Here is a 24,659-nt window from a genome sequence, read left to right as displayed (position 1 = left end):
CAGCTGATGTTGTCATATGTGGGAGCTATGGGATTTAGGAAAATTTGTTTTTGTCTTCTCTGCTCAGACATCTTCATCTGGCTGATTTGGAGCTTTTTCAGTTTTCTTTTACCACCATTTTTTTATGATAAGCTTGTTTAACTGGGCGATGATCTATTATGTGGAGAGGGCCTAATAACAGTTGTCTTTGTCTCTGCCAAATGTTTATATTTTGTTCAGAATGAAAAAACAGTACGAGTTCAAATGTTTTTACTTCCTTTACCCAGAAATGAATTTCAGGACTATTGTGGAAAGCATGGACACCTGCCTGTATCGGGTTTGTCTGAATCTGTGTGATATTCTTTATTGGGCTGCCGTTTTTATTTTCTGGGAGTTACGTGTTTGTTAGCCGGTTAAGTGTTTGTAACCTTTGCATTATACGGTGAGAATGTTTCTTTCTGAATATACAGCCAGAAGAATTCGCAAGGTGTAAACATTTATTTGGGAAGACGGTCTGTAGAAGACATTATTGGGCTGCTGAATGGTTTTAAAAAATGTTTGTTTGTGTGGCTGCGATAGATGTATTGTGGCAGCATCATATGGGAACAAAAAAAAAGGAAAACGTTTTTTTACTTTTCAGAATCGACAAGTGTGTGTCCAGCAGGTGCATTGGACAGAATATAGATGGTAGAACTTCATTTTTTAATATTGTCAATTCTTACAAGGTTATCGGGATAGTTCAAGTCGGTGTTGTATGAAGGCCACGTCTGATAAAAATGAGTAAGCGCGAATTTTCTTATGAGCAGAGCTGAGTTCGTGGTTTTTGTTTTTGCATGAACAACATGTCAGGTGGCTTCATATGCAGTGTGTAGTATTCTAAAAAAAAATAACGGGAAGAAAGAAAAATGCTTTGTGTAGCGTAAGCTCTTGATATATGTTAGAGCACAGAGACTCATATATAAGTATTAATCTTGATGGCATAGGAAATAAGATTGTTGTTATGAGTCAATATGCTGTGTGTAAGACTATGGGAAAACTGAATAGCACCGCTCCTGTTTTCCCAGTCACATAAACACATAAATGTCTCAAGCTTTCCAAGAAAACCAAACAGAAATTTGTCTTTTGAAAGACTTCACAAATTTATAAAGACTTCAATCGTTTAATCCCCTATGTCATATGAGAAATCTCAATGAAATCTCCAATAGCCAGCTACAGTAGAATCTTGCACTATCGAAACTAGCACCCCTAGGGTTTCTGTCCTAGGGTTTCCAACTCCTAAAGAAACTCTCCAGAACACAAATTAGAAGAAAATAAATCCAAGCATGCAAACGAGTCTCAAAATGTTCTTTTATAATAACTCCAGGAACTACCCAAAAAGACTTTTTGAAATTCCACACTTTTTAATATTTCATTTAAGTCCCAAAAACAAAGAGACTTGATTAATCCCCTTAAAAATTTTCAATTAAGTCACTTCATAATACTTAATTAAATTAATTTACATTACCCCATAAATGCACTTTATCGAATAATATTAAATAATTAATTTAAATTATTCCCTTAATGTCGACTTTAGCCTGCAGGAATAAGATAGGCTAAAAAATCTCTTGGGCTACTCCTCAGAAGGAGACATTACAAAATTAAACTGCCTTCGCAAGTAGTTGCAATACTTGAACAGTATGAGATATAAATAAAACAGTGTAACAAATCTATTGGCTACCAATATCTCTAAAGAACATGAAGATACATGACAAATTTACATATACCTTATGAGCTTAGTAAGATGTCAAAAATACAATTATTCTCTATGGTGCATTTTATTATACTTATAAAAGAGGACATTGATAGTTTGAGTTCATTGGTACTTGCATATTCATACCATGCAGTTCACCATCAAATCTAGAACATGCAGTTTTGGAAACCCTTCGAAATTTGCCAATTGTCATAAAAGTTTAGTTACACCCACTTGGCACTTTCAAGTTACATGTCCAATCACTTTTAAGTATTTCTGCATAAAATAGTAACCGTGTTGTGTATTGCTTAAAGTTATCTAGAACTGATTGTAAAATTAAGAATAATATGCAAAACCATAACAGTTCATTTGATGCTACTTCTAGAAAACCCAGTGGAATAGGTTTACTTCTAATTTTAACACTTTTGAACATTTTTAGCTTCAGGAGAAGGCTAATGCCATTACAAGAGCAACAAGGAAAAAATAAAGGAATAAATGCTCCCCATTGCATACTGAACTCATACATAGGAAATCTATTCATGCACTTTATTGATCTGATTCATTTTCATATGGGCCAGGTCATTCAATAGTCGATTGATGCGCATGCAGAGCATAATTATATAACGAACAGACAATTAGTGCATGATTCACAACACCTCTATAATTTTTGGTGACTCAAATAGCCTTAAGAGTTCCTGCTCATATCCTCAAACAAATTCTTGGAAACTATCCTGGTTTCTTTCTAGGACATGCAAGCACATAATATCAGACACTACTTTTGAATGCATGTAATATAATAATAACATTCCACAGAAAGCACATTACCTGTGCAAGAAGTGCTGCAGCCAACTGCAAGCTTGGCTCTAAGGTTTCAGGAATAACCTGATGAGATTGACATTTGTAAACAAGTAAGGTAAATTTCATACAAGATTAAAGTTCACCTAACAAAACAGACAATGCATAGAATTAACAACTGAATAGAAGAAACTGAAAATTTCTTGTGATAAATTAAAATAACAGATGATGACCAAAGTGGACATTACTATAATAATAGCGAACAAGGATGACCTACGAGCCCCACAAATCTTCACAAACAATATATTATTTACATCTGACACATTTGTAGCAAAGAATATACCGCTGTAGCACCAGCTTTCTCAAGATTGACACCATGGTCTACATCATGTGCTCGAACAAATGTCTTCACGTGTGGAAAATTCTTACTGAGAGCCCACACAGTCCGATAATTGGCACCAGGAGTATCTAGGGTTATTGCAGCTGCTGCTGCTCTCTCTGCCCCCACTTTGTGAAGTACCTAATAATCAAAGCAGTATATTATAAAAAATAATAAAAAACATTACTTATTAAGATCTAATTAAAAAGACATGATACAACTTACCTCTCTGCTACCTGCATCTCCAAAATACACAGGAAGATCAAGTGCACGCCCAGCTGCCACACGTTCACTGAAAAATCCCAGGTTTTATATTACATGTGGAATTCCAAAGCCAAAGACATAAAGATGACAAAAGGAAATGCAAAATCTTCAAGAAAAAAACTACCGAGCACTAATCACTTATCTGACCACTTTTGACCATATGTTTGAAATCAATGAAATCTCTATCCAGATATTTTTTTCAATTGTTCATTTTGTTTTATTCTCAAATATTTGGCATCTAACAGCTAAGTTTACTAATCTCTACCCTGCACTAAAGTTGAGACAGTGCATGCCTCCAATTGAAACTGACTTTGGTCTTGAATAAAGTTGGTTGGCAATAAAAAGAACCTTGTGAGACATTCAGCAGCTTGCAACTGAAATAGTTAAATGCAACCAGTGCAACTGTAGATGTCTCTCGGTAATGTTTATGTACTTAGTAAGGATTTAAGAGCACTCAGAGAAATTACTGTTCATTTTAATCTTTGTACAACTTTGTACTTCAGTTTTAACAGTCTGCCATTTAGGTGGCCAACTATTGTAACTCAAGTGGCCAAGGGAATGAGCTCAACTGTGAAAGTGTTCGGGCATCCAAAGCAAAGACACAAGTCCAGATATCCACAACATATGATATAGTTTGCAATCGGTAAAATAACACATCCAATTCTCTAAGTGTCATATACCACATAGAATGAACTCAAACGCAAGTCCCTAGAGGCTCTGTCAAAAGAGATACCCCTTTGTTGTAAAATCTAAGCTTTAAATTAACCCATAAGGGGAATTTACCAAATCAAACAAAACAAATAAAAAGCTCTTGTAGCTCCCTTTAACACATTCTCCTTCTAGAAGATACACAATTATAGTAAATGAAATAAATAACTTAAGCATCTTTCATTTAATTCTGTGTTTCCTGAGCAAGTCCTCTTCTCTTACGGCAAGGTCTCCAGCTGGCTACAATGTGCCATCTCAATTCATATCCATCCATTTCATCTTTTGATATGGTATTCATTTTGAAATTATGTAGCATTTCTGCTCCATTCTTCACAACAATGCCATTATGTTATATCATTTAGAAGCGGGTTCACTTCAGATTTCCTTTTTCTGCTTTAAATTCCACAGGATTTTAGCTCAAGATATTAAAATCTCACTCCACCATGAAGATTTATATTCTGCTGCTTCGCAAATTTCACACGTCTGGGAGAATGAATTTCAGATAGAATTTCTTCAATTTGGGAATCTTTCATTCTCCAAAGCTGCCATTAATGAAGGCTTCTCCATATTGTTTTAGTATGACTCAAACAGAAACTGTATAGTTATATTCTATATTTTTATCTAGCAAATAATTTTTATGCTAGACAAAAAACAAATATGCTCCTAGCTACTTTCTCGTTGCTTGCTTTTATAAGGTGCTTCTTAAGTCTTGCCAAGCAAAACAAATGCTCGCTTGCCCATATACAACTTTGATAATATAAAAGGTGACATATATGACATTTAATGGACATAAAATAGTCGTGGAAGCTTCTTTGCACTAACTCCTTTGATGAATCCACATGCATCATATCCTATGAGTGGTGAAGGCAATCAAGGATGACATCTATCAACACCTCCCACTAACAAGTGATTCCCTCTTAGATTGTTAGATAGTCTTCAAACAATAGCAATTCCTCCAAATTTTGGACAGGACACCTTCATCATTAATCCAAGCCATTCATGGTCACAATGATTGTATAGTATGATTATCTCCTTAGCACATATGAGAAAACAACAAGCAACAACAACTTTTACGTGGAAACCCTTGCGGAAGAAAACCATGGCAAAAATACTTGCATTAAGCACCAACTCCTTATTCAATTTGTGAGCACCAACTCACTAGACGCACCAACCCTAAGGAATGAGTTAAAAGGTCTTGTTGGTCTAGATTTTGGGCTTCGGAGGTGATGAAATGCCTGAGTATGGAACGGATTTTAAAGAGTATACAGCCTAGACAAGATTCAATCTTAGTATTATCACCAAGTCGAAAATTAAGGTTTTGATGTATTTAGAAATGCATTGTACTAATTGCGTTACCCTTAGAACTTTGCATTTGCTAACTATGACTTGATTGATACTTGTACTTCACAACGTTTCGTTGTCTTTTTCAGGTACATTGTAGGGAGCAAGACTTTGGATGGAGAAGAGGACTTCATTGAGTGGATGATATAATCATCCAAGAAAGTGATTGCAATGATAAAACAAGGAATTCCCTAGCAGAAGGATGAATTGACGCAAATTTGAATAAGTAATGAAAGGTTTGCATGAAGAAATGAAAGACAAACAGCCAAAATTTGGCTGAGTTTGAAAAACTCCTCCCCAGGGGTAAAAATGTGCTCCAGATCAATGAATTCAATGTTGATAATTCTGTGCTAAGTCTAGAAGCGAGCATTGTCTATTTTTAGGGTTTCTATCCTGCAGACTCGGAAAGGAAGCCTATAATCAAGGGCATAGCGAAATTTTGTCTAAGTGTTGAAAAGAGAATCCTTCAAAGGACCTACCAATGAAATTTGAGCTTTTTTCGAGAACTTACTATTTTTAGCAAGTCTATGTTTAGTAAATTTTTACTGTGGCTCCAATTGGCCTAATTTTGACTTTGGACAAACTTAATACTTTTAGCAATGTCTATTTTTAGTAGTTTCACTATGTCCTTGTTTGCCCTAATTTGGTGTTTCAAAAACTTACTACTTTTAGCAAGTCTATTTTTGGAAGGTCTATTCTTGGCAACAGGTGAAGCACTGACTACAAAAAGATCCTAAGCATCCAGTTCTAAATTCGAAAAAGCAAATGACCAAGCAAGTGATCAAATTTCGACTGTTTGGAAATCCTCCTTGGTAAGACTGAGCATGGAAAAATCTATTCATGGGCACCATTCCCAAGAAGAGGAGGACTATGTACCTCAGTTCATATATAAGCCATTGGAGCCCAACAGTGGGGTGGCAAAAGAAAAAAGTATGAAGTTACTGTCATATATACCAAAAATCAAGCAAAGGTAGATGGTGAGAAACACCAAGATATAAAAAAAAAAATTAGTGAAAAAAAAAGAAACTAATATCTAGACCAAAGGAAATTTCCAAAAATCCAAAAATCCTTCTCTGAGGAATTTTCCAGTAAACCAAAAATGATTCTTTGAAGGATTTTCCAAAAATCCAAAAATTCTTCTCTGAGGAATTTTCCAAAAATCCAAAAAACCTTCTCTAAGGAAATTTCCAAAAATCCAAAAATCTTTCTCTAAGGAATTTTCGAAAAATTCCAAAAATCCTTCTCTAAGGAATTTTCCAAAAAATCAAAAAATCCTTCTCTGCCGCTCCAATGCGCCAAGAAGACCTGCTTGGGTGCAAATTCTAAGGCAAAGAGGATTATTCCACACGTCAAAAATTCCTCCTTTGGGCACCGAATGTGCCCTTGCATACAGACAGACTTGGAAATCATGAAAAAATGGTTGTGTTAAAATTTCCTCCTCCGGACCCCAGGCATGCTAGGATTCTTGAATGAATGAAGAATGAAGGAATTCTAATGACGTCCACGAGACCCAACAGTCTAAGGGACCAAGAATCAAAATTAATCCATTTTCTGTAATGTCCCCTATTTATACACTATCAATTACCAAGAGCAACATCTATGTTACTGTCTTCTATTGCCATTAAAAAAACCATGCCTAACCCAAACCAATCTGACCCTATTCCCAAAAGAGGGCTTGGCTGCCTAGGGCGCTCGACACCACCTCCTTAATGTAACCCAAATTACCGGAACTCAGTCCATTCACCCTTGGGGCCTACAACCCAGATTTCAGGTGGAGTCCTTTCACCCTTGGGGCTTCTATTGAAGTGGTTTTATTCTGCTCCTCCCTAGCAGCACCCATCTCCCTTGGGGGATAGAAAATACAGAACCGATTATGGTTTTAGGACAGTTTAAAGACTTTTGTTTTTTTCAAGAATTATCAATTGTTTATTTATCTTGTTATCTATTTATTTATGAACCTCTGATTTGTATAATTGATTAACTCTTATTTGATAAATTGAATTAATTGGTAGTCGCGTTCTTTGATGAATTTATTTATTTACATTTGATGCATTTGTATCACTATAAATCTGGTTAAGCACTGTCTACTTATAAGCTTTAGAATGAATTACTAATTTATTCTCTTATGTATATATTCATATAATTGTTCTCTCTCTCTCTCTCTCTCTCTCTCTCTCTCTCTCTCTCTCTCTCTCTCTCTCTCTCTCTCTCTCTCTCTATATATATATATATATATATAAATTAGTTCTTATTGACTGATTGTGTTTCAATCTCTCCAATTTCAACTTACTCACCATCTCTTCTGAAACAAGATCATCTGAACTACCACTATCAATAATAACTTTACAACACTTACCAGATACCTTATATCTGGTCTTGAACAGGTTCTTCCTCTGCAAGGGTTCTTCATCTCCTCTGGTATGACACAAAGCTCTCCTCATCATCAACAGTTCTCCATCTTAATTATTAATACCACTGCTGACTTAAAACATTAGTTATTAGTATATTTGTGACTGTAAAGGCAGACAAATCTGACTGCGTCAGATCTAGTCTACTATTATATATAAAATTAAACATGACTCATACGTATTGCAGTCTATATTAATATTACTATTAAATTCTGCATACAGACATTATCAGGCTTCATATATTAGGCATACGTATTAAGCACATCCCCTATGCATACTACCGAGAACAAGGATGTTACTGCCTGTAACTCCATAACAGTTCTGATCTGATCCAATCCATTCAATAGTTGCAGATCATATATATTCCTTCTCCTTCCCTTCCTCTTATCACCTTGTTCAATCGTTATTTATATCTTAACATCAAGGACTCATACCCTTTGGTTATTAAGAAGACATAACTTCTAATTGCAACCCTCCACTTAATTAATATTCTTTTCTCTAAATCACACTTGATGAGGAAACATTACTTACTATAATCAAGTGGCAGCCTTTGATAGATACAATGAAATCATATCAACTTAGCAAGGTCACACCCTTTCAAGGTAATTGCACCTCTTTGTAACTGAATTACTATTGTTTCAAGTCGCACCGCAGCCTTTGTTATAATTCTTAACAAACAATTAGTATTAAATTATTACTCATTGTCTCTCATTTATGGTAGTTCGATGCCCTTTCACCCGAAACAATTGCTGATTGTATGTAATCGCACCCAATCAGGGAGTTGTGTTCGGCGCCAATAATGGTCAATCTAAATATACTATCGTTGTCTCTGATTTTGTATGTGGATACATACATGTGCTCATATCATGTGTGTGTGTGTGTGTGTAATGTTCCCTTTCTAGGCAACAGGAGAAGAGTAGTGGGATGGTCTATTATTTGGATTCCATAGGCCATCAGGACGCAGAGAGAATCCTTTCAGTGGACTGACAGAGGTAGTCCTGAGCTTTATATGCCATTTTGAGCAGTTTCAGGCATATTCCTAAAATTAGGAGGTATTCCTAGATTTTAGGGGATGATTAGGATTGGTCTGGGGGGTGCCCGGAGACTTTCTGGGATGATTGAGAGACTTTTGTCAATTTCCTAATTTTTAGGAGGCTCTCCTAATTTTTAGGAAGAACTTCCAGATCAGCAGCAGTTACCAAGAGGTGCTCATAGCGGTGATGAGTCATCAGGACTCAGTTTCAGGTTCATCAGGATTTTCCTCTATACTTTATGAGCACCCCTAGATTTTAGGGATGTACGCCCAGTTGGCATAGAGGATTCAGGCTATATCCACTTTTAGGTGGTCATCATCAAAACACAGTTTGAGGTTCAATTGGGTGTTGGGGGGAATAAAAGGAAATATTTTAGTATTTCCTAAGTAATGATTAAATAAAAATAATAAAGTATGATAATATTTAATCATACATATCATGACTCAATAATAAAATAAAAAGTATGATTATATTTAATCATACATAATATAAATTATTCATTATTTATTGAATAAATGGGTGACGATCAAGTTATTGCCCATCCTTGGCATATTGCTAACTTAATAATTACTTTATTTTAAGTATAAGAGGAGTCTTCTTATTATTTTGGTGGGACCCTTGCTGAAGACCATAGCTTTGGAGTTAATCAGCAATATTATTCTAAGTATTATTAAGCCTTGCCGATTGTTTTTTTGAGGGACTTCAGAGTGGTGAATAAATTATTTGATGGGCCAATCAAAATTTATTTCAAGAATTGCCGTAAATATTCCATACGGACCATACAGCCGTCCAAATATTTGTTTAAAACTTCAGTGGCTGGGAAAATATTTCCACAAAAACTATAGTGTTCGACAGAAAATCTGATCTTCAACGCCAGTTCGAGCAGGACGTTTGGTGCTAATCTTGGATCTGGAAGCGGCAGCACAAATTTATGAAAATTGTGGACAAGGGAAGAGCATTCAGTTTTGGGTTTTTGGAGAAAATTTTCGATAATTGCACTGGTTCGACAGTAGCAGCTTGATCTGAGGACGAAAACCCCAGACAGCTTGTAGTTTGGACGAAACCCCATGACTACATGGGAGATGGATTCACCCAGAATTCATCCTAGAGCTTTATGGCATTTTTTGACAGGTTTTGAAGTATTCCAGCATGGATTTTGAAGTTAACACTGAGAGCATATTGCAGGTTGGAAACTCCAGGGAAAGTAGTGGTGGATTTTCCCTTAAGGTGATCGGTTAATAGGGTTTTTGAGAGCCATTTGCAGCAAATCTGAGAATTTCCTGGGCACACCATGATTTTATAAATTTCTGAGGTTGGACGGCTAGATTACAGACTTTGGTTTCCAGAATTCAGTCAAACTATTCCAGACTCCACATTCAAGATTGTTGTGGGTTAGGACGACACTATTTGGTACCTTTGACTGGAAATCATCTTGTGTTTGTACATTTGCACTCTATCGTGGACAGCTGGTGGAACATGTCACTGTATTGAGGGGTCAAGGAGATAACAGACATAGGAAACTATATCAAATCACTGCCATATTATTCTCAGATCTGAGGCAGCAGTCCCAGAGATAATTCAACGCCATTGTCAGTTCATACTAGTTGGCATAATCACCGAGTATGTGGATACATGACTCAAACCATATTTGTAATCATAATTATATCAATCTGAAACTTCTACATCAGCTCTGTTCTTAAATGTAATTATGTCTGATATGAGCCATTAAGTAGTGGTCTTACTTTGGAATTAGATGTTCTTTGTTTATGCATCCTTGTTTTTTCAAATCTGTACGCTGCATATGTTGTTTGGTAACAAACTCAGTCACAATCAGTCAATAAGAACTCAGAAAAACTCAGAACAGACATTGCACACTAACCGTTTGACAAACTACCTATAATACCAAACGAAAAATTTTAGGATCAGATTCGGAAGGGGATCTTTCAGTGTGTGTCTGTGTGTGTGTGTGTGTATTAATGAACATTAATTAAATATTAGTAATATTAATTAATAATTATTGATAATATTATTAGTAATAAATTTTAATAAATATTAAATAATAATATTTCATAAATAAATAAATAATATTTAATAATTTCAAATAATTATTCATTGATAAATATTATATTAATTAATAATAATAATTGTTTCATTTATGCTATATATAACGATCAAGGAGGTGACATGACATTTTCAAGTTTTTTCCATGTTGGTTCTTCTATTATGAATTTTGAGTAAGAAACTCATTGTTTTGTGAAGCCTTGTCTCTTCAAAAAGTTCATTCAAACTGTTCACCTTTAAATCGTTCTCAATCTGACTGTGAATATCCTCATATGCCACACACTCCTTGATGAAATGCCATTCTATTTCTACCGCCTTCTTGCTACAAAAAATACACATCCTTTCTTCCTAGTCTTCTTTGGGCAGCTTTCACCTACCAGTCTCGCATCTCAAATGATGAGATCCAGTCCTCAGCTGAGCAATTAAAATTTTGACCTTTCTGCTGCTCTTAGATCTCAAATAAACTTTTTCATCATAATCTTGGAAAGTAAAAAAATGGTAAGTATCAAAGAATTCCTCCTCTAGGCCCAATATGTGCTCAAGCATTCAGGAAAGTGTGGAAACTCAAAAATTTGACTAAGTATGGGGAAATTCCTTCTCCAAGCCCCAAATGCACCCATCTCCAAAATGACAAGAAATGAAGAAATTTGACTAAGTATGGAGAAATTCCTTCTCCAAGTTCCAAATGTGCCCAAGCATTCCTGAAAGCATGAAAACTAAAATTTGACTAAGTGCTGGAAAATTCCCTTTATCCCTCTATATGCGCCCAAGCATTCTCAAGGCATGGAAACTCAAAAATGTGGCAAAGTGTTGGAGAAATTCCTTCTCCAAGCTTCAAGTGCGCCCAGCTTCATGAAGTCATGGAATGAACGAAATTTGGCTAAGGCACTGAATATTCCTTCCGAGTGTCTCATATGCGCCCAAGGTGGAGAAACGGCATGAGGTATGGAATTTAATGCATAAGGTAATGTCTTTGATATGGTATTTGGCAAGTCAAAGGACGAAAAGGGGGAATCAAAGATTCATCTCTCCAATTCAAGGGCATCACTACAAGGAAGTTCAAAAAGCATAAAGGAATTCCAGTTCCAAAGAATGACAGTTCAAGATCTCAAAGATTAAAGTTCAAGTGCAAATGTAGAAGGAAGAATTTCCTCCGAAAATCCAAAATCAAAAGTCAAAAGGAAAAGACTCAAGGAATCAAAGTCGTCGACAAGGAAAGATATTCCGAGAAGGTGAATTCCCAAACCCAATTACATGGAAAGGAGAAAATGATCAAGGATAATTTCAGAAGAGTTGATCAAAGTTAGAACCTTGGTCCAAATGATGCAATTTGAGAATATAAATCATCACAATTAGTCAAAATGGAATATTCCTCGTGATGAGTCATCGGGTCCACATGGCGCCCAACATGCTGAGGTGGCCCCCCGTTACCTTCTCCGAAAAGTCACGTGTTTCCAAATCGTCGTGGCCAGATTCATTGCATTTGCCACCAAGGCAAGGGATAGTGGGTGTGCTACTTTGGGCGATGAGCTATTAAATGCTTAGTGGGCATGTTATTCTAAGTGATGGGTTACTAAATGCTTAGTGGGCATGTTGCCTCATTAATTGCCAAACCCACTACCTTGCGCCTCAAGGGTTATTCTTGGTCAAACTCTAATTAGGGTTTGCATGGTGTAATTTTGGCCCTTGATTTCAAATCAATCTTGGTTGTTCATTTTGTGGGAGGATCTCTATAAAAGGCCCCACCTTCTCATTTGTAATTCATTAGATAGTTAGCTCATTAGAAGCAGGGAGCTCTTGCTCCTTAGAGTAGAAGTAGAGGAGGAGGAGAAGACGTTGTTGCTTATGACTTGGAGAAATAAAATTTGATTTCATTGAAGATATCATGGATTCATGTTTATTTCAACTTGTTGCATGTTGCTCTTCCAATTTCTCAATTGTTAGAAGTGCATTGATGTTAATGGAGAATGTGACAATGTTTGATGAATTTCAATGGTTCATTCTTTTTGCAGTTAGATGATTTCTATTTGCAGTGTAAAGTTAGTTTGAGCCTTTTTTTAATATAGATGCTTAACTTCGGTCATTGAATGTACATTGTTCACTATGATGGTGTTCATTATGATATGAAAATTCTTTCCATAAGCCTTGGAAGATTGCACCGGTCTTGTGGAGTTTTTGTTGAGCTTGGCAAAGGAGAACTTGGTTAATGTGGAATTCATCCATTAGAGCGCTATCCTTTGATATCATTGTCCTCAGGAGTAGAATAGATTCTCTAACCCTTTCCCCTTTAATTTTAGTTCATTTCAGTTGTCTTTTCGAAGAAGAAGCAACACGAGACTGCAATATCCGATGAAGAAGTTCTAGTTGTTGAACATGGCGAAGCAAAACTTGGTGAGTGTGGAATTTGTCAATCGGAGCACCATCCATTGAAATCATTGTCCGTAGGAGTACAATAGATTCTCTAACCCTTTCCCCTTTAATTTCAGTTAATTTCAGTTGTGTCTATTCGAAGAAGAAGCATCACGAGATTGCAATAGCTGATGAAGAAGTTCCAGCCAACATTGCAGAAGAAGTGAAGAACGATTCAAATATCCAACATAAAGTTGTGCATTCGTAGTAGGAACCTTGGAATCACTTGTATGATCTTTCACAATCTTAGCATACACGGGATTTTGCTCAAGAGAGGATAGAGTGTCCTTTGAAAACTTTATTCTGTGTTGGTGTGGTCATAAAACACCCATCAACACAACCCTTCATTTGAATTGTCTTCACAAGAGATATAACTTTCTTCTTCAAACTGTTATAATCACCTTCTCAAATCTGCTATAAATTGATCATAGACATTAGATTGTCCCATAATGGTTCCAAGTCCTTAATAGAATGATATTAAATCTTTCACATAAATACAAAGAAGCATCCTATTCTAAGGCATAATTCACCCAACCTATGACTGAGCATAGCACATGATCTTAAAAATACAGCCCTATATAAAAACAATACACACCGGCTGTTACACTTTTGTGTGACTATGCAATAAAACACGTATAATTACACATACCTGCGTACATCTAGTGCTACAAATGGAATCAGCCTTTCTGATAGAAGCTGTGCTATGATCTGTAACAACATTTGATCAGATATTTTTCTCGACCAAAAATTAAGAACTACTGAAAGAGCACAAATGAGAGGTACCCATAGTCAATATTCCAATCAATGAAATCCAACTAAGGAAAAAAAGAATAGATCTTACCTGCCCGACACGACCAAATCCACATATGATTATATGATCTTGCAAATCATCTGTCTGAAAGCAAATTGTAAGTTCACTTCAGTACTTTAAAGTTGCAACTGTTGTTCTTAGTCATCATCCAATCTACGGACATATTTCTTTACTTTAACAGCTCAATTGATATCATATTTCTTTAACAGCTTTTTCAGTTTAAAATAAAGTTTAATTTAACCACTCTGTATAACTTCATGTTTGAGATGATTTTCTCTGAAATATACAATGGATTCATTACCCATAAAAAGTATTGTATTCCACAGAAAATTGAACATTCTCCATAGCTAGAAACAATCAATTTCATAAACAGTGCTTTGCATCATGAGAGACTTGGAGACTTGCAAATATCCATGTAAATAGCATGATCTTCAAGACAGATACACAAGGGTCTTCAACCAAAGCATCTATGGTATATCACAAAAACAATGAGCTTTATTTGAAAACGTAACAAAGGAGCAATGCATTAGTAATATCAAGATAGATGCAGGCAGATACAATACCAATTTTATCCATCACACTGAATGATTTGGATAGATTGTGTCCTTGGTGAGATAGTGATCAAAAGTAAATCAACGAAGCCCTCCAACTGAAGGCACACTATTATTGGCAAACCATCAAAAAATAAGCATTTGCTGATACAGTACTCTTTAAGTCTTACACAACTATGCTCTAAGACACAAATCAGAGTACCAGGCTTCAAGGTATATGGCTAATATACAGGCTAATCTTGAGAGTGTCAACAAATCATTATAGACAAGTTGGACGAAAGAAGCTTAATTGATCATGTTCCATCCATGCTTATTGGGACCAAAGAACTAGAAAACTACAAAAACCTGGAAATATTAATCCTTATACAAATTCAGAAATGAACAACGATATGTACTTGCAAATAACTTTATAGGCAATGCGGTGCCTGTAATGTCCCCTCTCTAGGCCTAAGCATTTAGTGATCGTTAGCCTACCATGGGTTCCCCCATAGGCTAATGTGTGTGGTTAGGGGGACTCTGGTGTTCAGCCGCTGTGCAGTTCCTTCTTCAATTGGTTTTGATCGATTTTATCTGAGCTCATTTTTGCATTTAATGGGGTTATTAATTAATTAAATATCATATTATAAGGTCTAGCACTTAATACACTTAGTTAATTAATATTTCTGTATTTGACCTTAGTGTGTGCCAAGTGATGAATAAAATGCAAAATTTTAATATTTCCTAAGTTGAGTGCCCAAGTGGTGAGGATAACGAACTATTTCATTTTTTTTTTAAATTGTTGTTTAATTCCTCCTAAGTTTGTCATAAGTGGGATGATTGAAAATTAATATTTTTTTCTCAAATTGCTGGGTGTGGGCTTAGTGGGACATCAAAAATTAAATTTATTGCCTAAGTTTGCCAAGGTGAAGGGAGCAGAAATAAAAGAAAGATTTGCCTTACTTTTTTATCTATGTGCAGGTTTTTGAGTTTCTGGGTTTACAGAGCTCTTGAAGACCGAAAATCTTCCTTGAGGACATCATATTTGGGAGTGAAAGATCTCTCCGGGATGGTAGATTGATTGTCTCATTTCAGGGGCAATATCTGGTTTCTCAGTCACAGTATTTTGAAGCAGATTTTTTGACATTTTGGGTTTAGTATTCACATGAAATAACGAGGATCTTCCAGTTTTTAAATGTGTTGTTCTTTGAGATCTATGGGTTTTGATTATTGAGATTTTATGAGTTTGGTAATAATTTTTGGATCTATAATAAGTTATGTCCGTACAGGAGCTCGATGAAGGAGAAAAAATCAATTTTTGAATCAATCTGGCAGAGTAATGAAGAGTTTTGGTTTTGGGTATTGCATTTTCTAATTCCTTGATGATAAGTACCCACGTTAAGACTGATTTGAGAGTGTTTTGAAGAATGTCTGAATTTATCTACTGAATCGTAACCCCTTTTTCCTGGCCGCCAGCTCTTTCTCTTGGGACGTGAGGATTTTATGATATCAGCAATTGATTTTCAGTAATTTTTGTGAGTTTTCCTTACTGAAGAATATAAGTGATCGATTTGGTCAACCTAGTCATCGGTTCAATGTGGGTACTTCTATGAAAATCTTTCTTTGGCTGGGCACTCATTACAAGACTGATTTTGGAATTTTTTAAGACCAAGTCGTTGGGTCTTCCAGTATTACCTGCCCTTGCATACCAGGCTCAACTCTTTTGCATTTATTTACTGGGTCTGTCTAACAGCTGTCTGTTCTTGTTGAGGAGTTTGGGATGCATTGCTGATTAAGGGATCATCTATTTTCAGAACAGTGAACAGTGTTAAAGAACCAAGGGATTAATGGAAGAGTAACCGCCATCAAGCTTTGCTTGTTTCTTGCTACAGCAGATGATGATTTTAAATTGTTGTTCATATTTCAGAATTTGTTGAAGGTTCAAATGGTGCTGGGCTTCATTAGAATCCTTCTACTATCATTATTGAAGTTGTATGCAGCAGAGAATAAATCTGATTTGTTTGATGAATTGCCCCTGTTCAAGAGAAGTGCCAAGCTGCTTACTGTGGGTTAGTTTGGGTTTGAGATTATTGTTTTCTATGGGTGAATACTTGTTGCAGCAGGAAGATTGAAGCCTTTTGAGGAGCAGGAGTGTCTTGGTGTGATACCCACCTTCAGAGGTGTATTTTGTAGTCAACATTGTACTGCCGAATATCACCGTTTTTCATGATTTGTGTATCAGACCTGTTGGTTAATGAAAGCTGAGAATAATGTACCTTTAATCATTTCCAAACGTTAAATGAATGCTCAATTCATTTCGCAATTTCTAGGTTTTGGATTGTTCTTTAAGAATGATTATTGAAAAATGAATGCATACACTTAAGTTCAAAACTCTGCACCAAAACCATATCAAATTCAACAAGAACTTCTCAGTGGGTAAACATATCTGAAAGAAAAATTTGGGTTGATCGTTATAGCATCCCAAAGTTCCATGGCGAAGATGCTTACCATACATGCTTCTAAACGTTCAAAGTAGCAGCTAAAGGGTATAAAATAGTATAAATATACCACAACCTCAATTGAACGACAAATTTATAGATGCATAGATAGACAGCTAACATTAATTTCAAAACTAGGAAAAAATGTCAAACTAAACCAAAACAATGAGTAAATTTAATTCCTTATTTAGTAAAACCTTCCAATTCTCAGCGATAAAAATTCAAAAGTCATTTCATTCAAACAGGTAAAAAAAGCTTGAATATGCTTCTAGAAACAATTAAACAAAACTAATTACCACACACTCAGCATACATATTTTTTCTCATAACTAAAGCGATCATTTCAAAAACGAGTCCACATTTCCTTGCTGCTAGTAACACTAATCAAAATCATTTTATCCACAGTTAAACTGTTTGGTAGAAAAAGAAGGCAAAAATCAAGAACAATAGAGAGTTCTGGGAAACAATAAAGTCTAACTCAGTTCTCTCCGTGGTTGCTCTTTAGGAGAAAGGTGAAGGTCAGCCTGAGCTGTACAACAATACTTTCATATAAACATTAGTCGTGCTCAATCAATAATTTTATGTGTGTTTCCAAGGACAGATGTTATGCAAGATTCAGATTGCAATAGATTATTCTATGGAGTGATAGGTATTTTTTCAGAGAAATAGATACAATTACATAAAATCCAATCTACTGTTGCGACAAACCTCACACCTTTGCAAATTTTTGTGCAGCCTAAATAATTAATGTCCAGAAAAAAAGAAAAATCTAGTCCAACCACAATTATAAATAACATACCTCACTCTCAGCTGGTAACAGACTCCGTACATCATGTTGCTCAAAACGGGATGCAATCAACTGACCTCCAGCTGCAAGCCATGGTGTAATAGCCATTGACAAACCCACCACCAAAAATAGTAATGATGATAGTTGTGGACTCATTATACCCTGTAGTCATTAAATGGAGTAAAGAAGACATTAAATGATAAGCAGCTGGATCAAACCATCCAATAAAAAATCCAAAATTTACTATATTTTAGGTTTCTAATTCCATTTCACTTTTCCTTAAGCTCTATTCTAGAATTTTAATTGGAACCTGCGATTCAAGTGAAGAAGCAATCTAAGACTGATTGAACTATGCTTGAACTATTGCAGTCAAATTCAATTTTATAAATGTATAATTTGTTGATTTCTTTGCCCCCCATTAAGAGAAATCCAGGAAAAAAATCCAAGGCCAAAGTGTACAGAACAAGAGAAGATCTGCCTTCAACTAAATTTAACATGTTTCCTTTTTGCTACCATGATACAATGATTAACTTTTTAAAATAGCACCGGCCATCAGACTTGAGAAGGATAGAACTACTATTGAAAGCAAAGGATAATGGGTGACAGTGTAACATAAGTAAGATGGATCATTCTTCAGAAGAAGAAAACAAATATAAGAAAGGCTGAAGATAATTTATCTTTAAGAGACTTTGTGCATGGTTAAAATGAAAAACTGACTTCTCTTCAAGAAGCAGAGACCACACAAATAATGAAGATAATTTGTCTTCAAAATGCTTTATGCATGGTAAGAGCAGGGGTTGCAATTTTCTTCCAAGAAGCATGAAATTTAATGAATTATACTTGACATGGTAAGCATAGTTACAAGACCACTAATGGAAAAAGATGTATTTCATAGGCTCCCCATCGCTGAGGCATCATGGCAAGACAAGTAACCTCTGGGCAGTGTCAAGGACATTATAAAATTATTGGCATTCTAAAATTTAGAAAATTCCCATGACAATTAAGTAATCCATAGGCACAAAACCAGTACATATAGCTTAAAATATAGAATCCATATTATGTATTACAGTAGGTGTTCTTATAGCTATGCTGTGTGTGGATATAGCTCAGCTGCTCAACAATAACCATAGCATATAAACGGAACTCTGTAAACAAAGTACAACAATGGCCAAATGTTTCTATTTCTATAAACATAAAGATTGAAGAAATTTGAGGAAAAATTACAAACAATTTGGGAAAAAACCAGTGACACGACACTGGCATTGTCAATGATTCAATGCCTATGAATAATATTTCTTGCCTTTTTGTTAGGTAATTGTAGCTTCAATGGTCAGTTTTAATTAGATGATTTCTTTTGGGGGGAATTTTGACTTGTTCATAATTGAATCATTTCTAGGACAACCAATTTCCATAAGAAACCATTATTATGTTTGTTGGCAATAACCGTAAGGAAGGTAACCCACATCCATTCATTGCATTGATTAAAAGAAGCCATATTTCTCTCATCTAACATCATGTCAAGGTTCTTAGATCAAATGGGCACCATTGTTCTGTCAAAGAAATATAGTTCAGCAGAGATTTCCAATTAAGCTCATATAACATTGAACAACTGTGATCTCAACAACCTTTTTGAATTGTATGTGATAATGACACACACCTGATTCACAGCTTCACCAAATGCCACAAATGCAAATTCTCCTCCTGGTGCCAAAAGAAGACCAACTCGAATAGCAGCAATAGTTGATATTCCAAAGAGGCGCCCTACTAAAGCAACTAAAACAGTCTTCCCACCAATTAGAAGGCTCAGAGTTCCCAAAATGGCTGGAAACCTTGCAACCAGCAACTTTGGATCTATTGACATTCCAACCTGCAAATAGAAGAAGTCAACAACAAATATACAACCAAACATCAGTAAAAGAAACATTAAAAAAAATATTATTCCCAACATGCCTCTCTTGCAGAGGATAGTAAAAGCATAAAATGTCTCAAAACCATATCAGTTTCCCTTCGCATAAGTATACATTAAACAAACATACTAATCAAATAAAAGCTACTTTAACTATATACACAAGTATACATTGATCACATGAGTATTAAAACTAGAAGTAAAAACAAATTTTAATTTTTAGCTGAATGAAACAACATTGTTAGATATATAAAATTATAAATATTGTCAAACGTATACAAATCTCTTATAATAAAAAATCCATGGAATCAAAACAAATATCAAAACTGAAAATATAAGTCTATGGCTCAGAGGAGCCATCATCACTCGTCCCATGACCAACATCACGACAACTCCCATGCGGGTGTCTAAGAGAAGTCATGGATGATGTTGCAGCCATGATATCTGCTTGTGTCTCAGTGACACCAAGTCCAACATCCAACGGATCTCCTCTGTAGAACACAATACTTCTACTGAGAGGGGGGAGGGGTTGAATCAGTAGAAGATATAATTTCAGATCCTTAGAACTTTGATAAACTGATATGCTTAAAAACAGAATTAAAAAGAATGCAAGCACACAAAGAAGAAATAACACATGAAGCATGTGAAAAACCCAAGATAGGTGAAAAACCACAGTGAGAAATGCTGCTAGGATCTACTGTCCTAATCCAGCCTCACAAATTAAAATGTGTACAACGCTTTAAGGGCATCAACCCTAAGGAATCATGTAGTATCCCACCCCAATTTGTGCCTAAATTTTCACCTTTTTACGCTGAGTTATTTAGACAAACAGTTTGCAGACTTTCTCATGTTCTGGAATAATGTTTGTATTGCCATGAACTATCTTCAACATTTACAAAAGAGAACATATAACTGAAACAGACTTTCCATTTACTTAATTTGGAGAATATAATTTTAATTCACAAAGTTAAATACAGAAATGAATCTGCAATTAATTCTCTAACCCGTTTGAGCAGCAAATTAACAACATCTGGTCTTTAATGAAGGTGACAACCCATATCTTGGAACACCATTAAAGTTTCAGACTTATACGCCTCCCAGCAACACTTAGTTGTCTCAGACCTGATCCAATCCATTAATGAAATTGGACGATTTGGTATTAAGTTCCAGAATTCAACATGCCCAACAATTATCTTTCTTGTGTGCAGATTATAATCTTCAAACCAGTCCCTGCAAACTGCTGTAGCAGCACTGTTCATGTCACTGTAGCAAACATTCAGAAAATTCATTAAAGCTTCAGAATCCTTCACAAAATACATGCCAAACCCTAGCCATTCATGGTATTGTGAAAAATATGGCAACAAAACCTCCAAATCTGAAGCAATGTCTTCCACCTGCAAATGAACTTCAAACCCTAGCAGATATGATTTTCTTTCATAAACCTCCAAATCTGAATTCAAATAAGCAAAAGTATAATCTCTGGATGAGATTATCAATTGAGCACCCTCAGATGATGTCCCACACCTTCAGGCATTGTTCCTCTTGAGAGTTTTCATTCTCAAAAGTCTGGATCTTCAGCAACAAACCCTTGCTCTCCAGAAACTTCAACAATTTACAAATGATCAATAATATCAAATGAAGGCTTTTTGGCTTTTTATACCTCCACAAAAAGCCACGATTTCCTTTGGCCTTTTTTATCATTTAATAACATTAAATATCATTTACTTTTAATGTTATAATTTCCTCCAAGGTTGGCGTCCCACAATTGGCCTTAATAAATGATTCTTATATCATTAAATGAATATATGCATTTAATGCCCTTATAACGCCATTAATTATAAAGTCGTTTTTAATATTTAATAAGTTATTACTTTAATAATAATAAATAAATCATAAACTTCAATTAAAACCAATATAAAAAAGTTAAAAAATAATTATTTAATCTTGCCAACACCCCAAGGGTAACCACAGTGCCTGCTGACCATCCAAATGGTTTACTATAAATAGTAAGGTCCAACTCAACATCCATGTGACTTACTAAATATAGTGAGTGTAAATAGAGCCCAAATGACCCTTGGAAGGTAGATTTTAATTATCTCAATGCACTAGAAAGGAGAACACAAGGAAATGACACCCAAAGTGTCAGCTGAAAAAACCCTGAATGGCCTCAAAATCAACTAATTAACCTAGAAAGACCAATTAGATAGGCTAATCCAAGAAAAACACTGATGCTCAAGAAGGCACGAAAATGGGGACATTACAAATCACCAAATCCCTTGCTTGAGAGCACCAACTTCACAGACTGAGCACCAAATCAGCATCCTTGAGGCACCAACCTTCTTGATGTTACAACCTTCTTTTGCAAAACTCCTTGCTTATTTCTCACAACTTGATGACTGTTAAGAAATCAGATTGATTAAACTCACTTTCAGATTTTACAATGATATTCTCAGAATTTACAAACTCACTCAATGTTACTCTCAGATTTTACATATCATCAACCTCTAACACACTTCACATCTGCAACAACTTAATTTGTATTTGACTTTGATACACCCCCATATTAACTTTTTTTCACCGATCCTTTGCCTTCTTTAAATACATGTAGCCATTGGTTGGATGGTTAAAAGACAGTTAGAAACCACTTAACTGTTTAGGCAGTTACCTGTAAAGTAGTTATAACCAATGTCTAAACTAACAACAAACACTCCTTTGTATTGCTGATCATATGACTTTATAAACTACAGACATAAGCAATGAGAAAGTTCACCGCCATAACTGATAAGAAGAAGTTCTAACTGAATCACCAAGATAGACTCGATATAAATATATCAATCCGACTATAACACAGGTTCATAACAATTACTTTGATCATGATGATGGATCTAACAGACATCTTCAACACAATCAACATACAAAGAAACAATCCGAATCCATCAGAATATATCAGAAAATACAATATGCAGATCTCATACACAAAAACACGATTGCTGAATAAAGTCCTGCACACAAGAAATCTCAGTTTGAAGCAATCCGATGAAATGTACAGAATGAACAGTCTCCTATATCCAATGAAATGTACAAATCATTCTTATCAGTGATATGAAGAAGAACATCATTCGACGGCTATTTACTGTTGTATCTGATATGTTAAATACAAGAAGAAAAAATAAAGATGACAATGCATACCAATGTTATCGAACATAACAATAGGTATTGTATGCTGACTACATCATCCCCCCACAAGAAAGAAAAAGTCATCTTCCAGACGACAAGTATAGATCAAGTAATATTCAGAAAGACTAACAACAAAAGTGTAGACAATGACTTGGACTGGACAACCTCAAGTTGTAGTGTACCTACCAAATCAAATGGGGGTCAAGGGGCAGCACCCCTTGCAGGGTCAAGGGGTGGAGCCCCCGCCACCAAACCCAAATTAAGACCTTCAAAACCACACAGAACTCCCTGGCACAAGTCATTTTCTTGATTTTTTAAGATGCCAAAACCAATGCTAACAAAGCCTGAAAATAGAGAGATTGGGATGTTTAGCCATTGTCTACAACATCGTAAAGTCTAATATTTCATGAAGAATGCGCATCACCATACTACGCAATAGGAAAATGGTCGTACAAGAGTCGATTGAATGCTGGATAGGAAGGGTATAAGCCATACAAATTGAAAGTCAATCCCATGTTGATGCCATACGCAAACATGAAGTCGTACGATGGTAGACTGAACAGGTTGTACGATGTCAAAATTGAAATTATGTACGATGGTATTTTGCATAGGCTGTACTTTCAATACTTGAAAATGTCGTAGGCTGATTGTGTGACAAGGCCAAATGTTGATAATTACCTTGCCAAGTCATACGCCAAGAATGTTTCATACAATATGAATTCTTGCAGGTCGTGCAATTAGATAATTTGAATCTCATACGATATATGGAAGATAAAGGTAAACTATATCACACTAGCAAGTTCGTACATTGCAAACATAAAAAGGCTATATGATGTAACAAAGAAGGTTTTGTGTGGAGCAAAATGAAACAGTCCATACGATGTAAATTGTTGGAGGTTGTATGGGACTGTACGATGTAAATTGTTGGAGGTCGTACGGTGTAAATTGTTGGAGGCCGTATAGTGTGAATTGTTGGAGGTCGTACAGTGTGAATTGTTGGAAGTTGTATGGGGTGCAAGATTACATATCCCAGTACTTTATGACCACGAACACCTCCATACTATGTATTGGGACGTTTTCACACATCACCCCATTGCAAATGGGGACCCCCACTTTTTTGTTCATAGGTTAGTTGTTTTTGCTTAGTTGTCTAGCTTGGCAATAGTTTCTTTAGTTATTAACCTCTTGCTTGTGAGGGGATATAATGCCTTTATCATAAAGGTGTGATCAAGTCAGGAAGTCTAGCAACAATCAGGTCCCCCTCTAGACTAATTTATAGTCTTTGCAGGTCTAAGTGCTCAAGTGATAGGTGAGTGTCAAGGTAGTCATTGGGTGATAGTTCACAGTGCAACCTTCATGTCAGGTCTTAGGTGTGATGAGCCTTAGTCAAGCAAGCAGCTCGACACCTTAGGTTGGAGCATAGAGGTGATAATCAATCTGAGATGAGGCGATTGATGAAGATGATTCAAGGTCTAAGTGATGATGGAAAAGAACAAATACACCAAGTCAACCCCACAAACAAATTACCCAACACTTGTGAAATCAACATGCAAAGGTGGTCGAGGTGAGTTATCCATGACTCACCAAAATCCACAATCTTGAGGGACTTAGTGAAGATGCTAAATGGAGATGATAATGAATAAGTTTAACCCTTGAATCCTTCAAGTTTGTAAGCAAAGACAATGAAAGATCAACTTAAACAGATGATGAAGAGGTCAACTTGGAGAGGAGGTCACTGAGTTTATCCTTGGGCCATCAAAATCGGCGACCCATGGAAATCCACGAAGTTGTGAAATCCACGACTTTGGGATCATATTTGGCAATGATGAAGGTAAGAGGCGCTATCC

General features: G+C 35.8%; 1 protein-coding gene across 4 annotated transcripts in view; it reads right to left on the bottom strand.

Moving 5' to 3' along the window:
- LOC131061451 (K(+) efflux antiporter 2, chloroplastic) overlaps window positions 1-24,659 on the bottom strand; it is a 211,011-nt gene that overhangs the window by 49,468 nt on the left and 136,884 nt on the right. For all 4 annotated transcript variants that reach the window (XM_057995147.2, XM_057995145.2, XM_057995148.2 and 1 more), the window contains 7 exons: window positions 19,387-19,596; window positions 17,742-17,891; window positions 13,949-14,002; window positions 13,757-13,815; window positions 3,108-3,174; window positions 2,847-3,023; window positions 2,534-2,590 (listed from right to left, as the gene is read on the bottom strand). In XM_057995147.2, coding sequence (XP_057851130.2) covers window positions 2,534-2,590; window positions 2,847-3,023; window positions 3,108-3,174; window positions 13,757-13,815; window positions 13,949-14,002; window positions 17,742-17,891; window positions 19,387-19,596 — 774 coding nt within the window. The remainder of the gene's footprint in view (window positions 1-2,533; window positions 2,591-2,846; window positions 3,024-3,107; window positions 3,175-13,756; window positions 13,816-13,948; window positions 14,003-17,741; window positions 17,892-19,386; window positions 19,597-24,659) is intronic.

Source organism: Cryptomeria japonica, chromosome 8 (assembly GCF_030272615.1).
Source record: "Cryptomeria japonica chromosome 8, Sugi_1.0, whole genome shotgun sequence".
Lineage (NCBI taxonomy): Eukaryota > Viridiplantae > Streptophyta > Pinopsida > Cupressales > Cupressaceae > Cryptomeria > Cryptomeria japonica.
This window is presented reverse-complemented; position numbering and strand designations above follow the sequence as displayed.